Source organism: Tachysurus vachellii, chromosome 20, assembly GCF_030014155.1.
Source record: "Tachysurus vachellii isolate PV-2020 chromosome 20, HZAU_Pvac_v1, whole genome shotgun sequence".
Taxonomy (NCBI): domain Eukaryota; kingdom Metazoa; phylum Chordata; class Actinopteri; order Siluriformes; family Bagridae; genus Tachysurus; species Tachysurus vachellii.
The window spans coordinates 302338-327500 of record NC_083479.1 but is presented as its reverse complement, the minus strand read 5'-3'; the positions used below and the strand labels follow the sequence as shown (position 1 = coordinate 327500).

The 25163-nt window shown below is 47.7% G+C and overlaps 3 protein-coding genes across 7 annotated transcripts; 2 read left to right on the top strand and 1 right to left on the bottom strand.

The window, feature by feature from the left end:
* Positions 1 to 509: 509 nt before the first annotated feature.
* On the bottom strand, positions 510 to 6520 carry ska2 (spindle and kinetochore associated complex subunit 2). 4 transcript variants are annotated; one of them, XM_060896474.1, is made up of 7 exons: positions 6393 to 6520; positions 4014 to 4103; positions 3322 to 3498; positions 3164 to 3238; positions 2984 to 3020; positions 1559 to 1694; positions 510 to 1394 (listed from the first exon to the last, which is right to left on the bottom strand). In XM_060896474.1, the coding sequence occupies exons 1-7, from the start codon at positions 6423 to 6425 to the stop codon at positions 1262 to 1264; spliced, it is 681 nt and encodes a 226-aa protein (XP_060752457.1). In that variant the 5' UTR covers positions 6426 to 6520; the 3' UTR covers positions 510 to 1261. The 4 variants fall into 4 exon arrangements, with proteins under 4 accessions (XP_060752457.1, XP_060752458.1, XP_060752460.1 ...); XM_060896475.1 differs by lacking the exon at positions 6393 to 6520 and adding an exon at positions 5147 to 5258; XM_060896477.1 differs by lacking the exon at positions 2984 to 3020 and having other exon boundaries at positions 3115 to 3238; positions 6393 to 6469.
* A 638-nt stretch (positions 6521 to 7158) lies between these two features.
* On the top strand, positions 7159 to 11424 carry mdh2 (malate dehydrogenase 2, NAD (mitochondrial)). The gene is made up of 9 exons (XM_060896204.1): positions 7159 to 7341; positions 8619 to 8787; positions 8980 to 9063; positions 9380 to 9489; positions 9783 to 9908; positions 10050 to 10127; positions 10473 to 10572; positions 10903 to 11054; positions 11149 to 11424. The coding sequence occupies exons 1-9, from the start codon at positions 7279 to 7281 to the stop codon at positions 11281 to 11283; spliced, it is 1017 nt and encodes a 338-aa protein (XP_060752187.1). The 5' UTR covers positions 7159 to 7278; the 3' UTR covers positions 11284 to 11424.
* A 1496-nt stretch (positions 11425 to 12920) lies between these two features.
* Positions 12921 to 24845, top strand: zgc:153345 (uncharacterized protein LOC566129 homolog). 2 transcript variants are annotated; one of them, XM_060895942.1, is made up of 13 exons: positions 12921 to 13197; positions 13704 to 13795; positions 13877 to 13973; positions 14272 to 14540; positions 14628 to 14791; positions 14877 to 15023; positions 15094 to 15174; positions 15399 to 15495; positions 15633 to 15691; positions 15888 to 15993; positions 22651 to 22732; positions 22926 to 23073; positions 23333 to 24845. In XM_060895942.1, exons 1-13 carry the CDS (start codon positions 13078 to 13080, stop codon positions 24637 to 24639), a joined length of 2769 nt encoding a protein of 922 aa, XP_060751925.1. In that variant the 5' UTR covers positions 12921 to 13077; the 3' UTR covers positions 24640 to 24845. The 2 variants fall into 2 exon arrangements, with proteins under 2 accessions (XP_060751925.1, XP_060751926.1); XM_060895943.1 differs by having other exon boundaries at positions 22929 to 23073; positions 23333 to 24844.
* Positions 24846 to 25163: the final 318 nt, after the last annotated feature.

The following is a 25163-nucleotide window of genomic DNA, read 5'->3' as shown; positions in this document are numbered from 1 at the left end:
TCCCATAGGAGCATCAGGGTGTGCAGCAGGACATTAAGGATCAGGAGCTACTGTAGAAAGCTCTCTTTTGGAGAAAGAGAAAAAGTACTCTTGAAGATGTTCGACCAATGACAGGCTCCTCTAGGACATTTCCTTTCAGGACGTCCTCCCCCTGGATCAACACCCGCTGTCCAAACGCTGACTGCACACATCACCTTCTCTTAACCCCTTAAATACTGTCCTGTCAGATTGGACTGTTTTGACATTTGACAGCAGTAAAAATACCCTAAAGGTCAAAGCTTGAAATAGCACAGGACTGATCATGTGTGGTGAACAGAACAGAAGTCACACAGAGGTCAGAGGTGCCTTAACACACACACAAGATAACACACTCCACCCTGGACAAGGTTCTTCAGGGCTTACTGGAGAACCCTAAAGCACACTAGAACCCCAAAAGAGCCACAGCAACACTACAGGAGTACATGTTTTTATATACAGGACAAATGAAAAAAATCTTTAATACAAATCAGAACATTTACTACTGTATTTATTATAGTTTATACACACAGCAGTGTGTGAGAGCCTCAGAATGCACACACATCTATAATAATGGAAGCTCAGCAGAAACACGGTGCTAATAAAGCTTTAATTCCTTAGTGTAGGGTTTAAGAATTTCATTGAGGTTTATTATAAGAAAGTGTTTACATGATGTCATTTCCTCATGTTTATTGTGTTTTGTAATATGTTGTTTGTGTTTCTTCAGAAACATGTGGAATAAATGTTTATTAGTCATTTATTAAAAACATGGATTTGTGGTTCAATCAGACTTTAACACATTTCACACACAGAAATATAACATACAAACATTCAGTAACAAAAACATTAATTTTCCACACTTTTGAATAAAAATTGTGCGATTTGGGGATTTAGCTTTGCCGTAATCTGATGGTGGTGTATTTAGAAATAATTTACCTCTGTTTTCACCTGGTTTATTATTGACCTGGTGAAATGGTGAACAGAATGATGTGCTTGTATGTCGTCTCTCTCTCAGTACACTCGCCTGTGAGAAACACTGTGCACCTGAAATGTTACAACGCAGCTAATATGAACGCCTAAATATTGAGGCTTGTAGAAATGAAGCAATTAATATAATTCAGAGGAGAGTGTTAATGTGAATGTGTGCACTCAACACCGCTGTCTACATGCATGAGTGTGACAGGTAGAGGAGACATGACTGGATTAGCTCCGAGTGTGGAGTCTGTTTAGACTGTTGGTTTTATTCTCAGTGTGACAAGGAGAGAAAGATGGAGCCTTTCTTATCGAGCTCAACAAGACCGAGGTACTGCAGCGTTTTGATAGCAGCTTCGCTCACTCTCATGTTCAATTTCCTCATCTTCTGCAAACTCAGAGGTGCTCTGTGTGTGTGAGAGAGAGACAGAGAGAGAGAGACAGAGAGACACACAGTGAGAGAGAGAGAGAGCACATATAGGAAACAATAATAAGGTTGTAATAATACAGATGGTACATTAACAATTACACAGAAGGGTTATTAATTTTGTGTGTGTGTGTGTTTACACACCTGTTATCTGATGAGAAGTGTTCAGTCAGTTGTGTGTACAGGGTGTTGAGGTCACCAAGTTTTACATTTCCACGTACACTCCGGGGAACAGATTCGAACTCCGCGTCTTTCACTTGGTCTCTGCACTTTTCCTGCGCTGACAATCATGAATGTGCACAGGTTTAATGTGTACAGTGTGTGCAGTGTGTACAGTGTGTAGTGTGTACAGTGTGCAGTGTGTACAGTGTGTAGTGTGTACAGTGTGCAGTGTGTACAGTGTGCAGTGTGTACAGTGTGCAGTGTGTGTAGTGTGTAGTGTGTACAGTGTGTAGTGTGTACAGTGTGCAGTGTGTGCAGTGTGTACAGTGTGTAGTGTACAGTGTGCAGTGTGTACAGCGTGTAGTGTGTACAGTGTGCAGTGTGTACAGTGTGTGTAGTGTGTACAGTGTATGCAGTGTGTACAGTGTGTACAGTGTGTGTAGTGTGTACAGTGTATGCAGTGTGTGCAGTGTGTGCAGTGTGTGCAGTGTGTACAGTGTGTAGTGTGTACAGTGTGTGCAGTGTGTGCAGTGTGTACAGTGTGTAGTGTGTACAGTGTGTAGTGTGTACAGTGTGTAGTGTGTACAGTGTGTGCAGTGTGTGTAGTGTGTACAGTGTATGCAGTGTGTGCAGTGTGTACAGTGTGTAGTGTGTACAGTGTGTGCAGTGTGTACAGTGTGTACAGTGTGTGTAGTGTGTACAGTGTATGCAGTGTGTACAGTGTGTAGTGTGTACAGTGTGTGCAGTGTGTACAGTGTGTGTAGTGTGTACAGTGTATGCAGTGCGTGCAGTGTGTACAGTGTGTGCAGTGTGTACAGTGTATGCAGTGGGTACAGTGTGCAGTGTGTGCAGTGTGTGCAGTGTGTACAGTGTGTAGTGTGTACAGTGTGTAGTGTGTACAGTGTGTGTAGTGTGTACAGTGTATGCAGTGTGTGCAGTGTGTACAGTGTGTAGTGTGTACAGTGTGTGCAGTGTGTACAGTGTGTACAGTGTGTGTAGTGTGTACAGTGTGTACAGTGTGTGCAGTGTGTGCAGTGTGTACAGTGTATGCAGTGTGTACAGTGTGTAGTGTGTACAGCGTGTGCAGTGTGTACAGTGTGTGTGGTGTGTACAGTGTATGCAGTGTGTACAGTGTGTAGTGTGTACAGCGTGTGCAGTGTGTACAGTGTGTGTGGTGTGTACAGTGTATGCAGTGTGTAGTGTGTACAGCGTGTGCAGTGTGTACAGTGTGTGCAGTGTGTGTGGTGTGTACAGTGTATGCAGTGTGTACAGTGTGTAGTGTGTACAGTGTGTACAGTGTGTGCAGTGTGTGCAGTGTGTACAGTGTGTGTGGGGACTAAGTGTGATTTAAACACCATATTATGATCATGTTCCTAATCAGTGTAATGATTAAATCCCCACACTTACAGTTATTCTCCTGCTCTGTGTGCACTTCAGACGGCACCTACGGGGGGAAACAGACTCAGTACATGAACCGATCAAACTCAGTAATCTTCCATAGAAAAGGAATCAATGTTAATTATCTGCCGTTATCATGCCAATGGGAGTCTGTGTGTGTGTGTGTGTGTGTGTGTGTGTGTGTGTAACCTGTATAGACAGAGCAGTGACTGAGGAACAAAGGGAATCTCTTGCTTCCTGTTCTTCTTGTGTGAGTGGAGGAGCCTGGAACAAACATTATACTGATCTCTTATTTCTCTGAGAAACTCAGGTTCTGCTGCTGCTTTATTGTTGTGTTAGAGTGTTACCTGGGTGTCTGTTGTGTTCTGCAGCTCCTCCACCAGCTTCACCGTGGTGTTCAGATGAGATCTGATCGAATCCATCGAACGTTTCTGCTCAGCGGCGATCTCCTCCATCTGTACACACAGAACAGCATGACGAGCCTTAACGGCCGCCAGACTCTCCAGGAGCTGAACGGGGTTCCCCTAACACACACACACACACACACACACACACACACACACACACACACACAGTTAAGAGCATATAGGTTACCTATGGAAGTCCAGAAGGGAAATGAGTTATTTATATTTTCTGTGCTGTTATCCAGACATCAGCTCATTTTCTCATGATGTTGAAACAGCAGTAAGTTTGACTGCTGTATATCCTGCATGAGCACATCTGTGTTTATTAAAGTAAACAACCACCACAAGAGAAAACAGCCGTATGCACGTCAGCATGAGATCGTATACGATTCAGTATCCGTCACTCGAGAGGACGAGTCAGAAATCTATACTGAGATGAACACGACAGCGATCGTTTCACTGCCACCTGAGGGACCAGGACGTCTACATGGTCTGCATCAGGTATCAGAGACCCTGAGAACAATAAGCCCAACAGAGGATAACAGAGAAAAGTGAAATAAATCAGAACCTTCCTGGACTTCTGTGGTCACATTTTACAAACAGCACTAATTTCTTGTGACAGTTTCTCAGCAGACCTCAGCAGTGCCGTTCTCCTTAGAGCTCGTCATGAAATCAAACTTCAGACGCTTCTCCACGTACTCGATATCCGCCTCGGCCTTCTGGAACTACAACAACGACACAATTAAACGAAATCCATCAACAACCGATATTCAGAAAGAAATCGTTAAATAATTCCATCAATAGAAATTGCACCTCAACTAGGGCTATAGTTTTATTTAGGAAAAAACAACAACAATTATATAAACAGCACAAACTAATAAATAAAATAAAAACATTTAAAAATAAAGAGCGAGGATGTGAGAAAATGAAATAAATGTAATAACAGATTAGAAGACAACATTCATTAATAAACAACAGTAAATCATTTAGAATTTAAACAATAACAAATATAATCGTAATATAAATGACAAATACATAAAACACTACAAGAATATTAACATTAAACTCCTTCTAAATCTATAATAATGTGGCACAATAAATATAAATACATAAAAACATTTTAAAAACCTGCACTACATTAAAACTCAACAAACAAACAAACAAACAAACAAATAGCTCCAGTCTCAGTACTCGAGTGGAGTTTTACCCAAACCCTGAAACCCTATAAGCAATATTGCACTACTCTGAACACACACACAGCAGAGACAATACTGATAGGGTCTCAGGAATCAGGAACCACCCACACACACACACCCACACCCACACCCCTGAACACACACACAGCAGAGACAATACTGATAGGGTCTCAGGAATCAGGAACCACCCACACACACACACACACACACACACACACACACACACACACCCACACCCCTGAACACACACACACAGCAGAGACAATACTGATAGGGTCTCAGGAATCAGGAAACAGGAACCACCCCCCACCCACACACCCCCAACCCCCACCCACCCACACACCCCCCCACCCCTGAACACACACACACACACACACACACACACACACACACACACACACACACACACACAGACGACCTCCAGCTGCCCACAGATGCTTTGACAATACTATTGCACTGCTCGCTGTGTGGTACAGTAGTGCAATGATGTCAGAGCACCTGTACACAGCACTGACATGGAGAAGGAGAAGGGGAAGGAGGAAGAGTAAGAAAGACATCTTGGAGAAACAAACCCGGCCAATGCCCTTTTAACATTGCACTGCTCTCAGAACCACGGCACTAGTAGTACAACATAAAAGGGGCACTGGACAGACGGACGAACAGACAGTGTTTCTCCTTCTGCTTAAATGTGACCTGAAAGCAAAAAAATCACATCACACACAACAAACCTGCCTTAATAGCAATTTAACGCTAAAGTGACAGTAGTTCTAATCCTCACAGCACCATCATACAGGTCATTCAGTCACTTAACAACTAAAGAACCAAGACAATGGTTTTGTAGATTTCAGGAAGATCCAAAAGGCACTGATGCACGTTCCTTATTTATTTATTCACTCTCTCCTCCACTTCTTTCTCCTGTCTGTTGCTAATACACACATTTACATTTCTCATCTTGTGCTCTCATTTGCCCCCAAATGACAATGTTTAATAGAACTCTCTCCTAATACTCCATCACTACAGGACTGAGATCAGGTCTTGGTGTATTCCTAAGTCTGAGCTCACTGATTAAATATTACACATTCACACTTAGTGCTCCAAACACTACAGTATAAATGGACACGATCCAGTAAAGTAGAAAAGTTATTTTCTCCCACGTTGTGGTTTAACAAGCAGAGATTGTGGATATGTGTGTGTGTACAGTTACAGTGTGGAGAAACAGTTCACACAGTATGCTCAGTGTTTCTGTACACACGTGGGATGGAAACCCTGAGAAAAGAACTTACACTCTTCTCCATCAATCTGTGTATTAAAGATGGAGCTCCTACATTATCAGCCCCTTTACAGCGCCTGTGTGTGTGTGTGTGTGTGTGCGTGTGTGTGTATGTATGTGTGTGTATGTGCGTGTGTGTATGTGTCAACCTGAGGCAATGTTGGCAGTATGTGTGTGTGTGTATATGTGTGTGTGTGCCGTCAACCTGAAGCGATGTTGGGCCGTATGTGTGTGTGTGTGTGTCTGTGTGTACCGTCAACCTGAGGCAATGTTGGGCCGTGTGTGTGTGTGTGTATGTATGTATGTATGTGCCGTCAACCTGAGGCAATGTTGGGCCGTGTGTATGTATGTGTGTGTGTGTGTGTGTATGTGTGTGTGTGTATGTATGTGTGTGTATGTATGTATGTGCCGTCAACCTGAAGCGATGTTGGGCCGTGTGTGTGTGTGTATATACCGTCAACCTGAAAGCGTTTAACTTAGTGCTTTATATCAGCATATCACACTTAACATTCCGGCTGAATAATGAAATAAACACACACACAACTCACCATCGCCTCCAGCTTATCAACTGCTGTCTCCATGTTGAATAGTTTACATTCCTCAAGCAGCCCCGGAAATACGGCGCGAGGAGCTCGTATAACGCGCTTTCCTATTGGCTGCACCGCCGCGCATAGTGACAGCTGATTGGTCGGTGAGGAGACGGCGGAGTTTTATAAAATAACGTTCTACGTTTGGGCGAATCTCCAATCACACGCTCTGTAACTACGGTGGTGCACTTCGGGTGGCATCTTATGGGCATCTTAGGGCGCTAACTAACCGCTTTTTGTGCCCTATATAGTGCACTAGATGTGGAATAGAACGTTTATCACGATTCGTTCACTGATTGGCTGAAAGTCATACAGCTATGGACAATAATATATAAGTGTGGCAAAATATAATATACATATATAACAAATATATATAGTGTATATAGGTATATATACACAAAAATGTGCGAATATTAAAAATAACTTTAATTACTGTAATGGAGTGTATTACAAATCATTTTAAATAATAAATAAATACGAGATTTTGTCAAACAACCTTTTTGTCCAACTCTGGTGCTTTCTTTATAAACGATCAGATGTATTCATTAAAGCTTTACCTGGATTTTACTTAGAATTAAGTAAATTAATGCTGAGGTATTCGAGTGACCAATCGTATATCACCAGGATAGGCGTTGAACCAATCGCCAGAGAGGGTTCTTAAGAAATTAAGATTGACACTCCCCTGAACCAATCAGATCTCGTGTTTCAGCTTTTCTCGAGCCCGTGTGTTCGGTTGTGCCACTGTCGACCCGGCTGGAGGACGTTGGAGTCACAGTGATACAGGAGCGGCTCTGAGGATCCATTTTATTTTTTATATATAAAGACACACAAACAGAACACAGCAGATATGTTGTCCCGCATCGTCAGACCTTCCGCCGGCATCGTGCGCTGTTTATCTACAACTTCTCAGGTAAAAACGAAAAAGTCACGCAGTTAGCAGTGTAGCTAACAGTGTGTGAGGTAACAGGGGTGACAGTTAGCAGTGTAGCTAACAGTGTGTGAGGTAACAGGGGTGACAGTTAGCAGTGTAGCTAACAGTGTGTGAGGTAAAGATGGTGACAGTTAGCAGTGTGGCTAACAGTGTGTGAGGTAAAGATGGTGACAGTTAGCAGTGTGGCTAACAGTGTGTGAGGTAAAGGTGGCGAGAGTTAGCAGTGTGGCTAACAGTGGGTGAGGTAAAGGTGGTGACAGTTAGCAGTGTTGCTAACAGTGTGTGAGGTAAAGGTGGGGACAGTTAGCAGTGTTGCTAACAGTGTGTGAGGTAAAGATGGTGACAGTTAGCAGTGTAGCTAATAGTGTGTGAGGTAAAGATGGTGACAGTTAGCAGTGTAGCTAATAGTGTGTGAGGTAAAGATGGTGACAGTTAGCAGTGTGGCTAACAGTGTGTGAGGTAAAGGTGGTGACAGTTAGCAGTGTTGCTAACAGTGTGTGAGGTAAAGGTGGCGAGAGTTAGCAGTGTGGCTAACAGTGTGTGAGGAAAAGATGGTGACAGTTAGCAGTGTAGCTAATAGTGTGTGAGGTAAAGATGGTGACAGTTAGCAGTGTGGCTAACAGTGTGTGAGGTAAAGGTGGTGACAGTTAGCAGTGTTGCTAACAGTGTGTGAGGTAAAGGTGGCGAGAGTTAGCAGTGTGGCTAACAGTGGGTGAGGTAAAGGTGGTGACAGTTAGCAGTGTTGCTAACAGTGTGTGAGGTAACTGACCTTACACAGTCATCTACAGCAGTATTTACAGTCTGCTGATTTCATCAGTGTTTTAATGAGGGGAGTTTTTACAGCACATGGAGTTTATCACAGATGGACAGAAAGATAAATTAGTGCATTTCAGCACAGTTACTAGTTACAGCCTTCTATAAGACATGAAAGGTCCTAATAGTGCATAATACTGTTTAAAGTTTAAAGAGTAAAATAGTGAACATTACACATAACTATCTTATTTCACTAAAGTCTTTATTAAGATAGTCAGTATAAGGAGATGATGTGGTCTCACCTTCCCCACATTCGAGCTGTACAGGGATTAATCCAACTCATGGGCAAAGAGTCAAGGTCTAAAGGTCAAAAGGTTAACACACACATACCACACCATGAGGTTTCAGTTTGCAGTACACTGCTGTGGCACAGAGAGGAGTGTAGGACTGCTGCAGGGTAACGACTTCCTGTTTAACTGCACGTATCATTTTATCTCCTGTAGAATAACGCAAAGGTGGCGGTTCTGGGAGCATCGGGTGGAATCGGACAGCCGCTTTCCCTCCTGCTGAAGAACAGTCCTCTGGTGAGCGAGTTGTCCTTGTACGATATCGCTCACACTCCCGGAGTCGCTGCAGATCTCAGCCACATCGAGACCAGAGCAAAGGTCACGGGTACGGAAATGTAACACGAAACAAATCCAAATATCATTTTAATGTTTATTCATTTAACATTAAAGATTCAGACCCCTTACTATGTGACCTTGGAAGATATATATATAGATATAGATATAATTGTTTTATAGGTTAACATGGTGCGTGTGTGTGTGTGTGTGTGTGTGTGTGTGTGTGTGTGTGTGTGTGTAGGTTATATTGGAGCTGATCAGCTGGGTGCGGCTCTAAAGGGATGTGAAGTGGTGGTTATTCCTGCCGGAGTTCCCCGTAAACCTGGTCTGTGTGTTTTTGATTAGTTATACTGCTCTAACGATGACTGAGTCTTGACTTGTTTTCATGACAACCAACTAACAAAACATTGGATAAAATAATGTTTGAATAGATTTTATTAATATTCATTTATATGCTAAATTTATATTGTTTATAGACTGTTTATTTTCTATTTCTTCTTACTAATTTTCTATGTCTGTATTCCTTTTCAACGTACAGTGGTACAGTTTTGCCCGTGTGCAGGAATAAACAGTGTTACAGCGCTCTATACACCTGCACATTCTACAGTTGTTAAGTGTGTGTGTGTGTGTGTGTTTCACAGGTATGACACGTGATGATCTGTTTAACACAAACGCCACTATCGTGGCCACTCTGGCAGATGCGTGTGCCCGTAACTGCCCTGAGGCCATGATCTGCGTCATTGCTAATCCTGTGAGGAACCTTTTATTTATTTTTTTTAATAAATAAATCCGTCCTCTTGCTTACTGCTGTAGTGAGAAAATCTCCACAAACACCAAGCAAAGATCAGGAAGGACCCATACAGAGCCAGCAAGAGTTAATAACATTCAATGTAAATAAATATAAGATGAACGTAGGCAAAGATAAGGATGATAATCACACATGCGTCTAAATAGTAATTATTACTGGTGTGTGTGTGTGTGTGTGTGTGTGTGTGAGCCCTTGTTGCTGTAGAGGTGTTAAACAGAAGTGTGTTTGTTTTTCAGGTGAACTCCACCATCCCCATCACTGCAGAGGTGTTGAAGAAGCATGGTGTTTACAACCCTAACAGAGTGTTTGGAGTCACAACGCTGGACATCGTCAGAGCAAACACATTCGTTGCTGAGCTCAAAGTCAGTCACATGTCAAAGTGATGATAAACACTGACCTGATCTCTCACACACACACTATATAGATGTGTGTTTCAGTCCTGTGATCTGTCTTCCTGTAGGAAGATGATGTTTTTTCATTCTTGTTCATCTGTTTATCTGCAGGGTCTCGATCCAGCTCGTGTCAATGTGCCTGTTATTGGAGGACATGCTGGAAAAACCATCATCCCTCTGATTTCACAGGTAATTAGAAAATAAAAAATAAAGGGAGCCCTGTAGCGACCAACCTGCCTTTAGTAATAACCAAATAATCAAAAGCAGCCAGCTGAGTTTCTTTACAATCATGTATCAGTAACGTATCTAACACTATAGCAATCTCCCTAGTAACCAAAACTATTAGCATAGCAACCAAATAGGAGCACTCTAGCAACCTTTATGTTTGAACGCTTAAACCCAGCTTTCCTAACTTAACACAAGCTGTTGGAAGATGCTCTCTCAGTGAATCTCTGTGATTAGTCCTGTGGGATGCTCAGACGGTGTGTTGTGTTAATTAGATGATCTGACTGGTGTTGTGTTTGCGCTGTGTAGTGCACTCCGAAGGTGGAGTTTCCCACCGATCAGCTTTCGGCTTTGACCGAGAGAATTCAGGAGGCAGGAACTGAGGTGGTGAAAGCCAAAGCTGGAGCAGGTACAGATTCATTTTTTTAATTATATAGGTTCATCACTAGGATGCATCTTCTACACCAACATTCTTTTTCACCACAGACCACAGTTATCTGTAGACAAAATCTTGCACCCAGGCCACACAGAATCTTGTGTGATTGTTCAGATTTGGTGTTTTTACCAAATGATTTATCATTTAGATATCATAGGAGTAAAATCAGCTTCTTCTTTGTCAGTGTTTCTTTCTGCTTCCTTTCTCAGATTATTCTTATAAGTATGATGTCACTGACTGGGAGATGGGGATGGTCAGAGGATAGGGTTATTAGTGTGTGTGTGTGTGTGTGTGTGTGTTCAGGTTCTGCCACCCTGTCGATGGCCTATGCTGGAGCTCGCTTTACTTTCTCTCTCCTTGATGCCATGAACGGGAAAGAGGGAGTGGTGGAGTGTGCATTTGTGCGATCAGAGGAGACTGAATGCAAATACTTCTCCACACCTCTGCTGCTCGGGGTACGACACACACCCACACACCCTGGTCCTTACTCACGAGGTGTGAAGAGAAAGACATAATTCAGCTTCTCAACCTCTTCTGTGTGTGTTTCAGAAAAACGGCATTGAGAAGAACCTGGGTCTGGGGAAGATCTCTGCATTTGAGGAGAAGCTTGTGTCTGATGCTCTGGCTGAGCTAAAAGGTTCTATCAAGAAAGGAGAAGATTTTGCGACCAACTTCAAGCTGTGAGCCTCTGACCCATGACTCCATACACCAAACATGTTTATTTATAAAAATCAAGTCTAAAATTCTCACATGGTATCTGGTTTTTCTCCTGACTGAAAATCTGCGACTCAGATGATCAATAAACAGTCGGCTTCTCCCACTTCACACACACACGTGGTTGTGTTGTTGTTTTTTACGTTTGTTTGTGCAGACGCTGATCATGATGTGCTGAATAAATGTCTGTACTGGTCCAGTCTAAATTAAATAAAATATTAAGAGAACTGATAAATGACTCTGTCCAGTGCAGTAAAACACACACACACACACACATACACACACCTCCCTGCTTTAGTGTAAGTGCAGTAACACAAGTGTGAAAATAAAAAGAGCATGAATTCTGAATGAATTTGTTTTATAACCCACGTAGACGAGTTGCTGTCCTGTTTAGTGTTTACAGTCTGACTCTTTTTCTGAGTTAGATCAGTTGACTCCTCTCACCAATGCTTTGTGACAAAAAGGTGTGTGATTAAATCATCCTTGTACCGTGAAATTGTAAGAAAAATGTTTTTTTCTTCAGAAATGGGAGTTCGGTTCCCTTAAAAAAGAACCGGCGATCACAAACGACACGTCACTGGTCCTCAGTAATCCTGATATCAGACACCACACTGAGCAGGAAAAAGCTCTTCCTGAAGAGGGAATAAATAAAAATGTCATCAGAGTTCAGTTAGAGTAAAGGAGTGAAATCTGAAACATAATCCCAGGTAACATAAAGGAGAAAGCTTGTTTCTGATTGGTTATCCCATCCTGTCAGAGGGATTTACATTAAAGATGCCCTGCCACACGTATTTCATTACTTTTGTGGTAATGTCTGAAGTTTATCATGGACTCTGTAACATTTCTTGTGTAAAAATGACTTGGTTCCCTTGTTTCAAGCCATTCTAGTGTGGTATAGAAAGTCTGCAGGAAGACTCAGCTCGATTTGCGCCAGTTCTCATGAATATTCAAATGAGCTATGCTGCTTGGCTCCGATTGGCTAACCGCTAGGATGATAGCATGACTATTCATTCACCCACACAATAAGTAGCCTAGACTAGAGGACATTTGTTTACAATCACCTTGAATTGCGTCAGAACGGCTTCTTCACAAGCCCGTTGACGTTCAGCCATCATTGCTGTATAGGAAACTCACTGAACTACACGAATTCTGTGGGCGCGGTCTCAAGTGAGAGAGCTCATGAATAGTAATGAGCTCGATCATTACTACGTCACACTGAGCAGCTTTTCTAACTGACCTGATTTCTCCCCTTAAGTGTTTAGAACTGCCCGGGGAGGTAACAGTTCGTGTTCACATTCACGACACAACACACACACACATGGACCTAACACATATCAAAAAATACAAGTAAAAACGCTTTTGTGTGGAAGGGCACCTTTAATTAATTAATGCATTTTAATAAAACTCCCCCGATTACATCCTGACACAAGACCTGAATAAACAAGTGACAATTTTTTAAAAGTTTGATTAATAGTTGGTCTAATTGTTTATGATCACCGGTGAGAGAGATGCACGTGATTAAATTGTCTCTCCCTAATTGGGCGGATCAGTACATTGTCCAGCAGGTGGCGCTGTTACTGTGACGTTCCTCCGAGTACATTGTATGATGGGGAGACAACAGGTCGCGCGCGCAGGTGACCGGAAATCCAAACACTCACGTGGTGACGTTCCGATGGGCTCGAGCAGGGCTCTGGGCTAGCAATTAAGCCGCATTTCCGGTTTGTCTCGCGTCGGTTTTGAGTTGTAAACAGGGCTGTTTTTATCATGCCGGCTCTAACGGAGGAGCGGGCGCGCGTGCTGGCGGTGGTGCGCGCGCTAAAAGCGGTTGGTGTGCGCGTGAGGAACTGGAAGAGCTTCCTGCACTCAGAGAAAACACCTGAGCATGTAAGATAAAGTCTTAGTGGTGTGTGTGTGTGTGTGTGTGTGTGTGTGTGTGTGTGTGTGTGTGTGTGTGTGTGTCTGTGTCTGTGTCTGTGTCTGTGTCTGTCTGTGTCTGTGTGTGTGTGTGTCTGTGTGTCTGTGTGTGTCTGTCTGTGTGTGTGTGTGTGTCTGTCTGTGTGTGTGTGTGTCTGTGTGTGTCTCTCTGTGTGTGTGTGTGTCTGTGTGTGTGTGTCTCTGTGTGTCTGTGTGTGTGTCTGTGTGTGTGTCTCTGTGTGTCTGTGTGTGTCTTTGTGTGTGTGTGTGTCTGTGTGTGTGTGTCTGTGTGTGTGTGTGTGTGTGTGTGTGTGTGTGTGTCTAAAGGCGTGAATGATTTGTACTGTAAATAAAAACAGATCTTTACGCTTGTTAAAGCTTTAATATTAACAACAGAAATATTTAAATGCTGTGTGTTAAGCAGATGGACAATAAAGTAATATATCCACGTCTGACCTTTGACCTTTCAATGGCAGGAGACTCCGCAGCAGCAGCTGTTTGCCTTTGGTCGTGATGTGCAGCTTCTCCCTCAGTGTCAGGTGGCTGAAGCGGACGGCTCTGTGCCGCTGTAGGTTCAGCTTTACTTTATCTCCTGACCCGTCTGCCTGCTTTATGGATGCTGATCGGTTTGTGTTTGTGTTTGTTTCAGGTTCTTGGTGGAGGCCTGTGAGTATTTATCTCAACACATCCACACTGAGGGGATCTTCAGGAAGACCGGTTCTCTCTGTCGCATCCGAGCTCTGAGGGTAAAACTCATTCAGCTCTGTGTGAATTCTGCATCATGGCGTTTGTGCTCCCCTGAGTGAGGGAGCGTTGTGATCTAAAGCAGTTCTAACTGGAGACTTTCATCCTGCTTTGTTCTCAGCTCAGAACATCACGCTGTAGTCTTGTGTGTTTCACCAAGCAGACATTAGCCCTGAACCGCACTTTTATTTCTAATATAAATATAAATAGTCTGTAGAATGTTGCATTGAGACTTGATCGTCGGTTCAGATCATGACGGAAAACCGACCAAGTGACTTCTTCCTCCCTTTGGTCTGATAGTCGGATCTGGAGAAGGGCAAGCGGATCTTCCTGCCTCCTCATGATGCTTTGCTGCAGCCATGTGACGTGGCGTCGGTGTTGAAACAGTTCCTGCGTGAGCTTCCTGAGCCGCTGATCGCAGGTGAGCTGCAGGTGGCGCTATGCCACGCCCAGACTCTGGAGACGGGTGCGAGTGAGAGAGCTACGCTGCTGCTCACGTCTCTGCTCCCTCCGGTACACATTCACACCCTGCGCTACTTCTGCAGCTTCCTCAGGCGTGTTGCACACAGGTACAATCCTGCATCTGTGTGTTTATTTTATTAATGCCCTTATGATGGATAACGCAGTAGTGTGTGTGTGTGTGTGTGTGCGCACAGGTGTGATGAAAACAGGATGGAGGTGAGCAATTTAGCGCTCGTCATGGCTCCTAACCTGCTGCCGTGTTCACCTCAGTCGTGTCGCCTCACCGTCCTCACAGAGAAACAACTGGAGCAGCAGGCTGCAGCCATCAGGATCCTCATCGTACACGCTGAGCGCATCGGTTAAACCTCCAGCTCATTATTACATTAACTCTTTACACCACAGATTAAACCGGTTTTGTGTTTTAATTGGAGTGTTTTTCTAAGGAGTCGTGCCCTCGTTTGTACTGGATACACTGGGAGCAGCAGAGGCGAGTGATTCCACTCCACCACTAGAGGGAGCTTTACTGAACAAGAGAGCAAGACTTGGAGTGTACAGCAGCCTGTGCAGACAGAGGAGGAGAAGTGTCGGAGGTGACCGTTAACGTCCGTCTCAAACTCTCAATGTTGTCTTGCTTTTGTTTAATGCTTCTGTTTCTTTTAGAGATGTTTGTGGATGCTTTTTCTAAACTGAAGCCCAGCCGGACGCACACCGTCCCCCCTCTGTCCTTAGACGCCTCATCAGGTACAGCAGCAATCATCAGACCCTGAAACTCTCCACTGTTAGACATTTAGGTGTAAAAACAGACACTGCATTGTTGTGCTTGTTTACTGGAGGTCTAGAGTGCTCAGGTTGTCATGAGAGATCTCACTTGTTGTTCAGATGAATCTCCAGCAGCATTTGTGTTTTGTGAGAGAAGTTTAATGCTCATGCATGTAAAGTTCAGCGTTTATTAAAATGTTGAACAGGACCTTCGCTCAGTCCCACGCCACAGTCTCCAACCACAGTGAAGCGCAAAGTCTCCGAGGACGACGCGCCTGAAGCGATCGGATCAGCACGAAAGAGGTCAAGACGTTTAAAACCTTCCACATTGTTCTGTATTTTTACTTACGGCCTTCATCTTCATCAGATTAGTTTGTGGTGATGATGATGATGATATGTTGGGTTCTGTGACACTGATCATTTCCGTTATGAGTTTGCAGGCGTTCGCTGCACGACCTCCGCGCTGACGTGCAGTCCATCAGCAGCCAGTCGACAGACGGTGAGTTGACCACAGCTGGATGAGATCAGAAAACGTCATCATTATGAAGTATAAAGTCACCTGCAGTCCAGAAGAAATTCTCATTTAAACATAAAGATTATATTTAACGCCTGTCAAATGCAGAAAGACGTTTCACTGTTTATTAACACAGAAATGTGAATAAAGACATTTAAAGAGACCAAATGTATGTAATCAGATTTGACAGAAGGTCCGAGTCCTGAGAAGGTGAAGAGCAGCGACGAGTCACAGCGCAGTGTGTCGGAGACGACGGGTAAAATACGAGCGCAGAGGAAGTCGCTTCGGTCAGTTTCTGCATGTGTTCGTCAGGGTGTGTACGTGCGTGTTGGGTGTGTGTGTACGTGCGTGTTGGGTGTGTGTGTACGTGCGTGTTGGGTGTGTGTGTACGTGCGTGTTGCGTGTGTGTTGGGTGTGTGTGTACGTGCGTGTTGGGTGTGTGTGTGTACGTGCGTGTTGGGTGTGTGTGTACGTGCGTGTTGGGTGTGTGTGTACGTGCGTGTTGGGTGTGTGTGTACGTGCGTGTTGGGTGTGTGTGTACGTGCGTGTTGGGTGTGTGTGTACGTGCGTGTTGGGGTTGTGTGTGTGCGTGTACGTGCGTGTACGTGCGTGTACGTGTGTGTTGGGGTGGGTGTGTGTGTACGTGCGTGTTGGGGTGTGTGTGTACGTGCGTGTTGGGGTGTGTGTGTACGTGCGTGTTGGGGTGTGTGTGCGTGTGTACACGTGCGTGTTGGGGGGTGTGTGCGTGTGTACACGTGCGTGTTGGGGGGTGTGTGCGTGTGTACACGTGCGTGTTGGGGGGTGTGTGCGTGTGTACACGTGCGTGTTGGGGGGTGTGTGCGTGTGTACACGTGCGTGTTGGGGGGGGTGTGCGTGTGTACACGTGCGTGTTGGGGGGGTGTGCGTGTGTACACGTGCGTGTTGGGGGGGGTGTGCGTGTGTACACGTGCGTGTTGGGGGGGGTGTGCGTGTGTACACGTGCGTGTTGGGGGGTGTGTGCGTGTGTACACGTGCGTGTTGGGGGGGGTGTGCGTGTGTACACGTGCGTGTTGGGGGGTGTGTGCGTGTGTACACGTGCGTGTTGGGGGGTGTGTGTACGTGCGTGTTGGGGTGTGTGTGTGTACGTGCGTGTTGGGGTGTGTGTGTGTACGTGCGTGTTGGGGTGTGTGTGTACGTGCGTGTTGGGGTGTGTGTGTGTACGTGCGTGTTGGGGTGTGTGTGTGTGTACGTGCGTGTTGGGGTGTGTGTGTACGTGCGTGTTGGGGTGTGTGTGTGTGTGTGTACGTGCGTGTTGGGGTGTGTGTGTACGTGCGTGTTGGGGTGTGTGTGTACGTGCGTGTTGGGGTGTGTGTGTACGTGCGTGTTGGGGTGTGTGTGTGTGTACGTGCGTGTTGGGGTGTGTGTGTACGTGCGGGTTTGGGTGTGTGTGTGTACGTGCGTGTTGGGGTGTGTGTGTGTGTGTACGTGCGTGTTGGGGTGTGTGTGTGTGTGTACGTGCGTGTTGGGGTGTGTGTGTGTGTGTACGTGCGTGTTGGGGTGTGTGTGTGTGTACGTGCGTGTTGGGGGTGTGTGTGTGTGTACGTGCGTGTTGGGGTGTGTGTGTGTGTACGTGCGTGTTGGGGTGTGTGTGTGTGTACGTGCGTGTTGGGGTGTGTGTGTGTACGTGCGTGTTGGGGTGTGTGTGTGTGTACGTGCGTGTTGGGGTGTGTGTGTGTACGTGCGTGTTGGGGTGTGTGTGTGTGTGTACGTGCGTGTTGGGGTGTGTGTGTGTGTACGTGCGTGTTGGGGTGTGTGTGTGTGTGTACGTGCGTGTTGGGGTGTGTGTGTGTGTGTACGTGCGTGTTGGGGTGTGTGTGTGTGTGTACGTGCGTGTTGGGGTGTGTGTGTGTGTACGTGCGTGTTGGGGTGTGTGTGTGTGTGTACGTGCGTGTTGGGGTGTGTGTGTGTGTGTACGTGCGTGTTGGGGTGTGTGTGTGTGTGTACGTGCGTGTTGGGGTGTGTGTGTGTGTGTACGTGCGTGTTGGGGTGTGTGTGTGTGTGTACGTGCGTGTTGGGGTGTGTGTGTACGTGCGTGTTGGGGTGTGTGTGTGTGTACGTGCGTGTTGGGGTGTGTGTGTGTACGTGCGTGTTGGGGTGTGTGTGTGTGTACGTGCGTGTTGGGGTGTGTGTGTGTGTACGTGCGTGTTGGGGTGTGTGTGTGTGTGTACGTGCGTGTTGGGGTGTGTGTGCGTGTGTACGTGCGTGTTGGGGTGTGTGTGTGTGTGTACGTGCGTGTTGGGGTGTGTGTGTGTGTACGTGCGTGTTGGGGTGTGTGTGTGTGTGTACGTGCGTGTTGGGGTGTGTGTGTGTGTGTACGTGCGTGTTGGGGTGTGTGTGTGTGTACGTGCGTGTTGGGGTGTGTGTGTGTGTACGTGCGTGTTGGGGTGTGTGTGTGTGTGTACGTGCGTGTTGGGGTGTGTGTGTGTGTGTACGTGCGTGTTGGGGTGTGTGTGTGTGTACGTGCGTGTTGGGGGGTGTGTGTGTGTGTACGTGCGTGTTGGGGTGTGTGTGTGTGTGTACGTGCGTGTTGGGGTGTGTGTGTGTGTACGTGCGTGTTGGGGTGTGTGTGTGTGTACGTGCGTGTTGGGGTGTGTGTGTGTGTACGTGCGTGTTGGGGTGTGTTGGTGTGTTCGTGCGTGTTGGGGTGTGTGTGTGTGTGTACGTGCGTGTTGGGGTGTGTGTGTGTGTGTACGTGCGTGTTGGGGTGTGTGTGTGTGTGTACGTGCGTGTTGGGGTGTGTGTGTGTGTGTACGTGCGTGTTGGGGTGTGTGTGTGTGTGTACGTGCGTGTTGGGGTGTGTGTGTGTGTGTACGTGCGTGTTGGGGTGTGTGTGTGTGTGTACGTGCGTGTTGGGGTGTGTGTGCGTGTGTACGTGCGTGTTGGGGTGTGTGTGCGTGTGTACGTGCGTGTTGGGGTGTGTGTGCGTGTGTACGTGCGTGTTGGGGTGTGTGTGCGTGTGTACGTGCGTGTTGGGGTGTGTGTGTGTGTGTACGTGCGTGTTGGGGTGTGTGTGTGTGTACGTGCGTGTTGGGGTGTGTGTGTGTGTACGTGCGTGTTGGGGTGTGTGTGTGTGTACGTGCGTGTTGGGGTGTGTGTGTGTGTGTACGTGCGTGTTGGGGTGTGTGTGTGTGTACGTGCGTGTTGGGGTGTGTGTGTGTGTACGTGCGTGTTGGGGTGTGTGTGTGTGTACGTGCGTGTTGGGGTGTGTGTGTGTGTGTACGTGCGTGTTGGGGTGTGTGTGTGTGTACGTGCGTGTTGGGGTGTGTGTGTGTGTACGTGCGTGTTGGGGTGTGTGTGTGTGTACGTGCGTGTTGGGGTGTGTGTGTGTGTACGTGCGTGTTGGGGTGTGTGTGTGTGTGTACGTGCGTGTTGGGGTGTGTGTGTGTGTACGTGCGTGTTGGGGTGTGTGTGTGTGTACGTGCGTGTTGGGGTGTGTGTGTGTGTACGTGCGTGTTGGGGTGTGTGTGTGTGTGTACGTGCGTGTTGGGGTGTGTGTGTGTGTACGTGCGTGTTGGGGTGTGTGTGTGTGTACGTGCGTGTTGGGGTGTGTGTGTGTGTGTACGTGCGTGTTGGGGTGTGTGTGTGTGTACGTGCGTGTTGGGGTGTGTGTGTGTGTACGTGCGTGTTGGGGTGTGTGTGTGTGTGTACGTGCGTGTTGGGGTGTGTGTGTGTGTACGTGCGTGTTGGGGTGTGTGTGTGTGTGTACGTGCGTGTTGGGGTGTGTGTGTGTGTGTACGTGCGTGTTGGGGTGTGTGTGTGTGTGTACGTGCGTGTTGGGGTGTGTGTGTGTGTGTACGTGCGTGTTGGGGTGTGTGTGTGTGTGTACGTGCGTGTTGGGGTGTGTGTGTGTGTGTACGTGCGTGTTGGGGTGTGTGTGTGTGTGTACGTGCGTGTTGGGGTGTGTGTGGGTGTGTACAAGGGCGTTGGGGTGTGTGTGGTGTGTACGTGCGTGTTGGGGTGTGTGTGTGTGTACGTGCGTGTTGGGGTGTGTGTGGGTGTGTACGTGCGTGTTGGGGTGTGTGTGTGTGTGTGTACGTGCGTGTTGGGGTGTGTGTGAGTGTGTACGTGCGTGTTGGGGTGTGTGTGTGTGTGTACGTGCGTGTTGGGGTGTGTGTGTGTGTACGTGCGTGTTGGGGTGTGTGTGTGTGTACGTGCGTGTTGGGGTGTGTGTGTGTGTGTACGTGCGTGTTGGGGTGTGTGTGTGTGTGTACGTGCGTGTTGGGGTGTGTGTGCGTGTGTACACGTGCGTGTTGGGGTGTGTGTGCGTGTGTACACGTGCGTGTTGGGGTGTGTGTGCGTGTACACGTGCGTGTTGGGGTGTGTGTGCGTGTGTACGTGCGTGTTGGGGTGTGTGTGTGTGTGTACGTGCGTGTTGGGGTGTGTGTGTGTGTGTACGTGCGTGTTGGGGTGTGTGTGTACGTGCGTGTTGGGGTGTGTGTGTGTGTACGTGCGTGTTGGGGTGTGTGTGTGTGTGTGTGTGTGTGTGTGTGTACGTGCGTGTTGGGGTGTGTGTGTGTGTACGTGCGTGTTGGGGTGTGTGTGTGTGTGTGTGTACGTGCGTGTTGGGGTGTGTGTGTGTACGTGCGTGTTGGGGTGTGTGTGTGTGTACGTGCGTGTTGGGGTGTGTGTGTGTGTGTACGTGCGTGTTGGGGTGTGTGTGTGTACGTGCGTGTTGGGGTGTGTGTGTGTGTGTACGTGCGTGTTGGGGTGTGTGTGTGTGTACGTGCGTGTTGGGGTGTGTGTGTGTACGTGCGTGTTGGGGTGTGTGTGTGTGTACGTGCGTGTTGGGGTGTGTGTGTGTGTACGTGCGTGTTGGGGTGTGTGTGTGTGTACGTGCGTGTTGGGGTGTGTGTGTGTGTACGTGCGTGTTGGGGTGTGTGTGTGTGTGTACGTGCGTGTTGGGGTGTGTGTGTGTGTACGTGCGTGTTGGGGTGTGTGTGTGTGTACGTGCGTGTTGGGGTGTGTGTGTGTGTACGTGCGTGTTGGGGTGTGTGTGTGTGTGTACGTGCGTGTTGGGGTGTGTGTGTGTGTACGTGCGTGTTGGGGTGTGTGTGTGTGTGTACGTGCGTGTTGGGGTGTGTGTGTGTGTGTACGTGCGTGTTGGGGTGTGTGTGTGTGTGTACGTGCGTGTTGGGGTGTGTGTGTGTGTGTACGTGCGTGTTGGGGTGTGTGTGTGTGTGTACGTGCGTGTTGGGGTGTGTGTGTGTGTGTACGTGCGTGTTGGGGTGTGTGTGTGTGTGTACGTGCGTGTTGGGGTGTGTGTGTGTGTGTACGTGCGTGTTGGGGTGTGTGTGTGTGTGTACGTGCGTGTTGGGGTGTGTGTGTGTGTGTACGTGCGTGTTGGGGTGTGTGTGTGTGTGTACGTGCGTGTTGGGGTGTGTGTGTGTGTGTACGTGCGTGTTGGGGTGTGTGTGTGTACGTGCGTGTTGGGGTGTGTGTGCGTGTGTACGTGCGTGTTGGGGTGTGTGTGTGTGTGTACGTGCGTGTTGGGGTGTGTGTGTGTGTGTACGTGCGTGTTGGGGTGTGTGTGTACGTGCGTGTTGGGGTGTGTGTGTGTGTACGTGCGCGTTGGGGTGTGTGTACGTGCGTGTTGGGGTGTGTGTGTGTGTACGTGCGTGTTGGGGTGTGTGTGTGTGTACGTGCGTGTTGGGGTGTGTGTGTGTACGTGCGTGTTGGGGTGTGTGTGTGTGTACGTGCGTGTTGGGGTGTGTGTGTGTGTACGTGCGTGTTGGGGTGTGTGTGTGTGTGTACGTGCGTGTTGGGGTGTGTGTGTGTGTGTACGTGCGTGTTGGGGTGTGTGTGTGTGTACGTGCGTGGTGGGGGGTGTGTGTGTGTGTACGTGCGTGGTGGGGTGTGTGTGTGTACGTGCGTGGTGGGGTGTGTGTGTGTACGTGCGTGTTGGGGTGTGTGTGTGTGTACGTGCGTGTTGGGGTGTGTGTACGTGCGTGTTGGGGTGTGTGTGTGTGTGTGTGTGTACGTGCGTGTTGGGGTGTGTGTGTGTGTGTACGTGCGTGTTGGGGTGTGTGTGTGTGTGTACACGTGCGTGTTGGGGTGTGTGTGTGTGTGTACGTGCGTGTTGGGGTGTGTGTGTGTGTACGTGCGTGTTGGGGTGTGTGTGTGTGTACGTGCGTGTTGGGGTGTGTGTGTGTGTGTACGTGCGTGTTGGGGTGTGTGTGTGTGTGTACGTGCGTGTTGGGGTGTGTGTGTGTGTGTACGTGCGTGTTGGGGTGTGTGTGTGTGTGTACGTGCGTGTTGGGGTGTGTGTGTGTGTGTGTGTACGTACGTGTTGGGGTGTGTGTGTGTGTGTACGTACGTGTTGGGGTGTGTGTGTGTGTGTACGTACGTGTTGGGGTGTGTGTGTGTGTGTACGTGCGTGTTGGGGTGTGTGTGTGTGTGTACACGTGCGTGTTGGGGTGTGTGTGTGTGTGTACGTGCGTGTTGGGGTGTGTGTGTGTACGTGCGTGTTGGGGTGTGTGTGTGTGTACGTGCGTGTTGGGGTGTGTGTGTGTGTGTGTGTACGTGCGTGTTGGGGTGTGTGTGTGTGTGTGTACGTGCGTGTTGGGGTGTGTGTGTGTGTGTACGTGCGTGTTGGGGTGTGTGTGTGTGTGTACGTGCGTGTTGGGGTGTGTGTGTGTGTGTACGTGCGTGTTGGGGTGTGTGTGTGTGTGTGTACGTACGTGTTGGGGTGTGTGTGTGTGTGTACGTACGTGTTGGGGTGTGTGTGTGTGTACGTGCGTGTTGGGGTGTGTGTGTGTGTGTGTGTGTACGTGCGTGTTGGGGTGTGTGTGTGTACGTACGTGTTGGGGTGTGTGTGTGTGTGTACGTGCGTGGTGGGGTGTGTGTGTGTGTGTGTGTGTGTGTGTGTGTGTGTTTAAAGTGTGTTTTGTTGTTTTTTTCCCCTGCAGCGCTCCAAAGCAGGAGGATCGGGCACGTCGCAGGAGGAGATCTCTCCGCTTCTTCTCCGTATCGAGCAACAGCGAGAGTCCTGTACACGCACACACACACACACATGCACACACACATGCACACACACGCGCACACACACACACACACACAGAGAAATGTTAATAAGTTCTGTTTGTGTGCTAACGAACACTGTTCATTTCTCCTCACTTCCTGTGGGTCTTGAATTCGAATGTTTTCATTCTGACTGTTGATCTTTAATGTGGTTGTTTCTCAGCAGGTTCTCAGTGTGACGCCCTGCAGTGATTCTGAGACCTGTTTGAGATCCTGCAAAAAACTCCACATCAATAAGAAGGCTCTGTTCAGCTCAGACAGCGACTCGTCACTGAAAATACCCTTAATCCTGATCGAGGAACCGGGACGAGGTGTGAAGCTTTTCTTCTTTTTACTCTAATATTTAAGGAACTTTAAATCCTGGAGGCACAAACTGACTTTATTGTATCAGAGAAGTTCTGCAGTGAAACAGACAGGAAGCATCACGTACAGACTTCCTGTTCGATCACTGACTCTGATATGGACTCAGTCGGTGATCTGCTCCTGGTTCATGTTCACTGTGGCCTCCTAAAGATCTGGAGCAGATCATCTGGTGTTTCTGTGATGTTTAGGTTTGTTTCTGTGTTGCAGTCGTAATCGGCAGTGAAGTGGACGACGATCCTGAGCTTCTCAACTGCAGCTTTATAGAGAATCCTGACTATGTGTCCGGTTCTGAGTCTGAGGAATCGTTACGAGGACGTCAGCAGCAGGAGAGCGAGCAGGTGCAGGATGATGACCACTGGGTTTTGCTTGACGACGGAAATCCAGATGTGATCGTGGAATATAAGATGAATCACAGCCAGAGAGAGGATGTGGAAAGTCTAAAGACAGAAGGTGGAGTTAAGGTGGAGGAACAGGAAACTGTGACACATAACAAACCCAGAAAGAAGAAGAACATCTCTCAGAAACGTTCTGGACCACGTCGCTCCATCAGCATGCCCGAGGTGGCTTTAGATTCACCTTCAGATAAAGTAGATGAAGTTCAGCAGGAAGCTGGACCCACGTTTTATGATGAGATGTGGTCCACATCTGTCAGTCTGCCTCTCAAGAGGTCTGGAGGAAAAGGAAAGGAAGGGCGAGAGCTGAGGAGGAGGAGATACGGCACCTTTCACGAGCAGCAGAAGAAGGAGAAGGGCCCTGATTCGGATCTGAAGAAGGCGAATTTTCGGCTGTCGATGGCTGAGAGGTTCCGGAGCTTTAGCGCTCTGGCTTCGTTTCTCCGAACGCCGACTGTTCGTCTACGCAGACAGGGAGCGAGGAGGTTCAGCCGCTCCTTCAGTGATGAAGCTGTTCAGGAGGATCAGCAGGCCTTCCTGGAGCTAAACGATGAACTGACAGACTCCGAGGAACCCAATGAGGAGCTGCGTCCAGAGCATTTACCAAGTCCTTCTACTCCTTCATCTCCTTCAGAAGATCAGACTTTGATCGGATCATCACAGAAATCAGAAAATGATGAGAATCAGCAGATTAATGAGTGTGTGATGCTTCAGATGCTGAAAGTGGAAAAATTCAACCTGGACCAGATGTTTGAGCAGCAGTGTCACATCTCAGAAGAGTATATGAGACACTCTGACTCCTACTGGGACGTCCAGCTTGATGGCTCCACGCCGTCGAGTCAGCGGAGAGCGTTGTTCACTTCCCCTGAAGACTCCAGTGCTTTCACAGCTTCTGAAACCGAGCCGCAGCGTGAGGCGTCTCCGTGTAACACCTTCGACTGCCTGTCGTTTGATGGCGTGTTCTCCATCAGCAGTGTGAGTGAGAAGTGTTCGATGTCCCTTGACCTCTCGCCACCAACCTTCCAGTTCAGGCCTCCGGCCTCCAGGAGGCACTACAGAGACTCTCCACGCTGGCCTTCTCACCAAGTGCGCATGAGCACGTTTAAACCGTTACCTTTCTGACATTGTTCTCTCTCTCTCTGTCTCTCTCTCTCTCTCTGTGTCTCTCTGTGTGTCTCTCCCCCCCCTCTCTCTCTGTCTCTCTCTCTCTCTCTCTCTCTCTCTCTGTCTCTCTCTCTCTCTCTCTCTCTCTTTCTCTCTCTCTCTCTCTCTGTGTCTCTCTCTCTGTGTCTGTGTGTCTCTCTCTCTCTCTCTCTCTCTCTCTCTCTGTGTCTCTCTGTGTGTCTCTCTCCCCCCTCTCTCTCTGTCTCCCCCCCTCTGTCCCCCCTCTCCCCTCTCTCCCCCCTGTGTGTTTTGCTCCATGATTAATATACGTGTGTTTATATACAGTAGAATCACACACACACTCTTCCCTGCTTTTATACTGTAATAACATTAGTAATGAATCTCTGCCTTTTATTTTACTGTAATATTCTGTGTTCTTAATAAAAATGTTTGTTCCAGTTATCTGTTTTCTCCTTTTTCTTTTTGTTATTAATCAAAAGTTGAGAGACGATCAGAGAAAGTTTCTGTTTAATCAGGACGAG